Source organism: Cucurbita pepo, unplaced genomic scaffold (genome assembly GCF_002806865.2).
Source record: "Cucurbita pepo subsp. pepo cultivar mu-cu-16 unplaced genomic scaffold, ASM280686v2 Cp4.1_scaffold000102, whole genome shotgun sequence".
Classification (NCBI taxonomy): domain Eukaryota; kingdom Viridiplantae; phylum Streptophyta; class Magnoliopsida; order Cucurbitales; family Cucurbitaceae; genus Cucurbita; species Cucurbita pepo.
In genome coordinates, this window is record NW_019646432.1 from 404,226 (window position 1) to 408,793 (window position 4,568).

General features: G+C 38.3%; 1 protein-coding gene across 2 annotated transcripts; it reads left to right on the plus strand.

The window, feature by feature from the left end:
• Nucleotides 1-761: 761 nt before the first annotated feature.
• Nucleotides 762-3,812, plus strand: LOC111783822 (prohibitin-3, mitochondrial). 2 transcript variants are annotated; one of them, XM_023664662.1, is made up of 2 exons: nucleotides 762-1,782; nucleotides 3,515-3,812. In XM_023664662.1, the coding sequence occupies exon 1, from the start codon at nucleotides 930-932 to the stop codon at nucleotides 1,767-1,769; it is 840 nt and encodes a 279-aa protein (XP_023520430.1). In that variant the 5' UTR covers nucleotides 762-929; the 3' UTR covers nucleotides 1,770-1,782; nucleotides 3,515-3,812. The 2 variants fall into 2 exon arrangements, with proteins under 2 accessions (XP_023520430.1, XP_023520431.1); XM_023664663.1 differs by having other exon boundaries at nucleotides 762-1,777.
• The last annotated feature ends 756 nt before the right edge of the window (nucleotides 3,813-4,568 follow it).

Sequence of the window (4,568 nt, forward strand, 5' to 3'; positions counted from 1 at the left end):
TCCATTTTATATGGTGTGTTGGATGATGCACTATACTTCTCGGTTACATTACAGCACTCATCTATCTTGGTTTTCGTGTGTGTGGATGGGCACACTTAAGGGTCACAACCTATTATGTTAATAGAATAGTTGTGACACATGACACAAATTCCAACAACTCATTTAACCACTTTCAACATGGACAATGATTAAATAACACATATTGAGTGTTCAAATGAATGGACAGATTGGAGAGATAATTTTGCAATTGAGATATTTTGAGTAGTGAAGGGACATTAGACATTAGTATATATATTGACGAGTGGGTAAAGGGTATGTAAGAAGAACTTTTTACTACCAATTTAATTATCATATTATTATCAACATATGCTAAAATGGATTTATATTATGTTTGGAGGGAAGAAGTGGATAGACCAATGTCAATGAGAGAAACATCAATACATACACAATGTATTGTATACATACAAAAACAAGTCTAGAAAAAAAAGAGCATGAAAGTGTGACACATTTAATAGACTCGAAGAGCTTGAGAATGTAATGCTTAAAATATAAAATTAAAAAAATAAAAAAATTAAAAAAATCAAAGAAAACCGATCAGTGGATTGGTTCGGGTTTCAGCAAAATATTTGACGGATCGGTTTGAATATAGCGAAAACAGAGGATTGTCGGTTCGGTTCAGTTTTGGTTTAGAAAATCCAGGCAAAACCGGACGGAACCGAGGTAGATGAATGCACCTAAATAAACCCTAAATAAACCCTAAATCCCTCGTATTTCCTTTCCTTTACTTTCCTTGGGCTTCACCCAGCGCCGTTGTCCCATCGGTCTCCTCTCCTTTCTAATCTCGATTCTTCGTCTCCCTCGGTCTCCCATCCCTCTCCCATCGACCATTCTCGAACACTTCAAGATCGGATCACAATTTCCTCTCCAGGATGGGTAGCAGCCAAGCCGCTGTGTCATTTCTCACCAATATTGCTCGTGCTGCTTTCGGTCTCGGGGCCGCCGCATCGGTTCTGAATGCCTCCCTGTACACCGTTGACGGTGGTGAAAGAGCTGTCCTCTTCGATCGGTTTCGGGGTGTAATTGACGACACTGTCGGTGAGGGAACACACTTCTTGATTCCATGGCTTCAAAAGCCCTTTATATTTGATATTCGTACCAGACCACACACTTTCTCGTCTGTTTCCGGTACCAAAGATCTTCAGATGGTAAATCTGAGCCTACGTGTTCTCTCTCGCCCTGAGATTTCTCGTCTCCCCGACATTTTCAAAACCCTAGGTCTAGAGTACGACGAGAAGGTCCTCCCTTCTATTGGAAATGAGGTTCTGAAGGCCGTCGTTGCCCAATTCAATGCCGATCAGCTTTTGACCGAGCGGCCTCACGTTTCGGCTCTTGTGCGTGAGAGCCTTGTCCGGCGGGCGAAGGACTTCAACATTGTGCTGGATGACGTTGCCATCACTCATTTGTCCTATAGCCCAGAGTTCTCTAAGGCAGTTGAGCAGAAGCAAGTAGCGCAACAAGAGGCTGAGAGGTCAAAATTTGTTGTGGCAAAGGCTGAACAAGAAAGAAGGGCCGCAATTATTAGGGCTGAGGGTGAGAGCGAGTCAGCTAAGTTGATTTCTGATGCCACGTCGGCCGCTGGTATGGGTTTGATCGAGCTGAGGAGAATTGAAGCATCAAGGGAGATTGCATCCACCCTCGCCAAGTCGCCGAATGTGGCCTACTTGCCCGGTGGTCAGAACATGCTTTTGGCTCTCAATTCGAATCGTTGAATGAATTGGTAAGGTAATGAACTCTTATCACGTTATTGATCATAAAGCGATATATGTTTCTTGCTTTAGTCTGGTTTGGGTTTGATTTATTGAACTATGGGTGAACTTGTGATTTCTTATCTTTTTAGTATTACAATCCAATGTGATATCATTATCAACGAGTCTGAACTAATGGAGAAGTCATGTATGGAATGTGACGTTAAAATTTTTTCCAAGAAAAATAATGCAGTATTAGGTGTTTAATTCGTCCACGAGATGACAATTTAGTTTTTTGTAAGTTGAATCAGTGAAAGCCAAGCCCCTTGTGTTATCGCTAAGACTATTTTTTATTTATTATTCTTATATATTTTTTTATTTTATAAAGCAGCAGATTGCCATGTTCATCAACTAGCGATATCAGTTCAAGAGTCTAGAAAAGAACTACAGTATATTATATTTATATTGTAAATAAGTAAAATGGCAAACATCATAAGATATGAACCCCAGGCACAAGGTACACAATCTATACTTTGGATTCTTGTTTCTAAATACCAAGTGTAGGGGGGATGAAAAGTATATAGGGGAGCTTTGGTCCCTGATTGGACTTCATTTTTCTCTTTGCGTTTCCGCATGTTAAGACTTTTGTAATTTTCTTTAAGGCCTTGTTTTGCATGATTGTGCCCCTCTCCTTTGGGTGTTCCTTTTGTATTCCCCCTGTATTCTTTGAATGGAGTGCAAGAGATTAGGAATACTAAGAAATATGGTTTGGATATGAGGGAGAGATTAAAGAAAAGATAAGAATTGAATGGGAAGAGTTAACAACCTGACGCAGTAGTAGAGGGAAGAAAGAGACTTGGGTGCGATTGGATTATTGTGCCTCCAGTTTGAGTCGGGAGGGTGATAGGACTTAACATCATGCAAATTTACCAATTCCTGGAGTTGCACTTTCAGGTAGGAAGTCTTGTGAAATTAGTGCAAATGCTCAATTGGTCGATGTATACACAATTCTATAAGAAAATAATAATCAGTGATGGTTATGGCCAAAGTTTTCAGCTTGGGCATGTTGTGGGGCTTATCTGTGCATGTACATAATCACTGGATGGAACAAGTAGAAAGAGGGGCATACTGACTTTTGGTATGGTTGCTTCATTGTGATTGGAACTTTAGGATATATGAATTTATATGTTCTGTTCAGCTTTGGTCCGATAGTTGAGGCGTATTGCAAATAATTCTTCATAACTGCAAGGCAAACACCAGATACTTTAGGTGTTGATTCATTCATTTAGTTTTTCTTATAGCCTTATTGTGATGTCCCCACATTGGTTGGGGAGGGGAGGAGAGGAGAACAAAACACCATTTATTAGGGAGTGGAAATCTTTCCCTAGCAGACGCGTTTTAAAGCATTGAGGGGAAGCTCGAAAGGGAAAGCCCAAAAAGGACAATATCTGCTAGTGGTGGATCTGGGCCGTTACACTTATTTATTTATTCTCTGAGGACCTCAGAGCAGGAAAAATTTGGTGGAAAAACAAGGTTTCTGTACTGGTATGAATGTGGGTTGTGGGGGGATGAAATGTATGGTGGGCGTAATCCTCTAAATCATTAAGCTTTAAATCATCTGATCGTTTTCAATCTTTGGCTACAGACTCTTGGTTTATATTTCCAATTGGTCGGGTTGAAATTATTTTCCTCTAACACTATCTCAAGACTTCTATGATAGAGTTAATCTAACGAGTAAAGGTTTACAGAAAACTTGTATTTACTTGCAGGGTATCTTTGTAGGTGTGCTCAGAACGTAAGGATGATCTGCTGATTGACTTGTCTCAAACTTAGAGTTCTACCCCATGGTATGCGTAATGGTAAATGAACATCATAGAATAAGAGTTTTTAGACCTTTTCTGTCTCGTAAAAATTAGTCTGATGATCGAACATATTCTTGATTCAGCAATTGTTTTCATTAAGTTTTTGCCTTGTTGAGGGACTCCCTCTTCTCTTATGAGCACGTCTTATTTGAACATAAGGCCCGTTTCTTTCGGTATAAAGAATGGAGTTTGGTGGTCTTTGTAATTTCTTTTTATTCCTTATTGCATCATAATATAGAGTAAAAATAACGTTAGATATGTTAAAAAACAATTTTATAGATAATGGTTAAGATTTAAATTTAGAATCCTATTCTTTGAATTAGTGCTTCATCAATCATCAGTCAAGTTAGAATTGTGTTGGGTTGTAGAACCTTCTTTTTTACTGAAAGTTCTATACATCAAATATACAAATTAAAAGAAGATTGTCTAAAGAATAAGTTTGACCGAGAGTTTCATAAAAAAATAAAGGATCATCCCCAAGGAAACTCGACATTAAAAAGAAATTGAAAGTAATTAAGTTCTTAATCTGGGCTTTAAACTAAAATTGATGCAAGTTGGAACTGGAACGTGGTATGCTTGAGGCATAATGAAGTAGCACAGACGTTTGTCCGATGATGAAATTCGAGCAAGTTCACGATTAAAGAATAGTTGGAGATCTCTTAATCATCTCTACAAGTGGTAGTCATATGACACAAAGAATAGTTGGAGATCTCTTAATCATCTCTACAAGTGGTAGTCATATGACACTATAAATCACGGCTCAAACCATACTAACTCTAATTATAAATGGTATAAATGTGAACCTCATCAATCAAGAGCAACCCTTGAATAGTTCTTGCATTATGCAATCATCATTAGAGGAGTGTCTCCATAACCAATAATACTAAGTTTATAATTAAGAATTAGTCAGCGAATTCTTAATTTTCTTTACAATATAACGTATATATATCATAAGGAGATT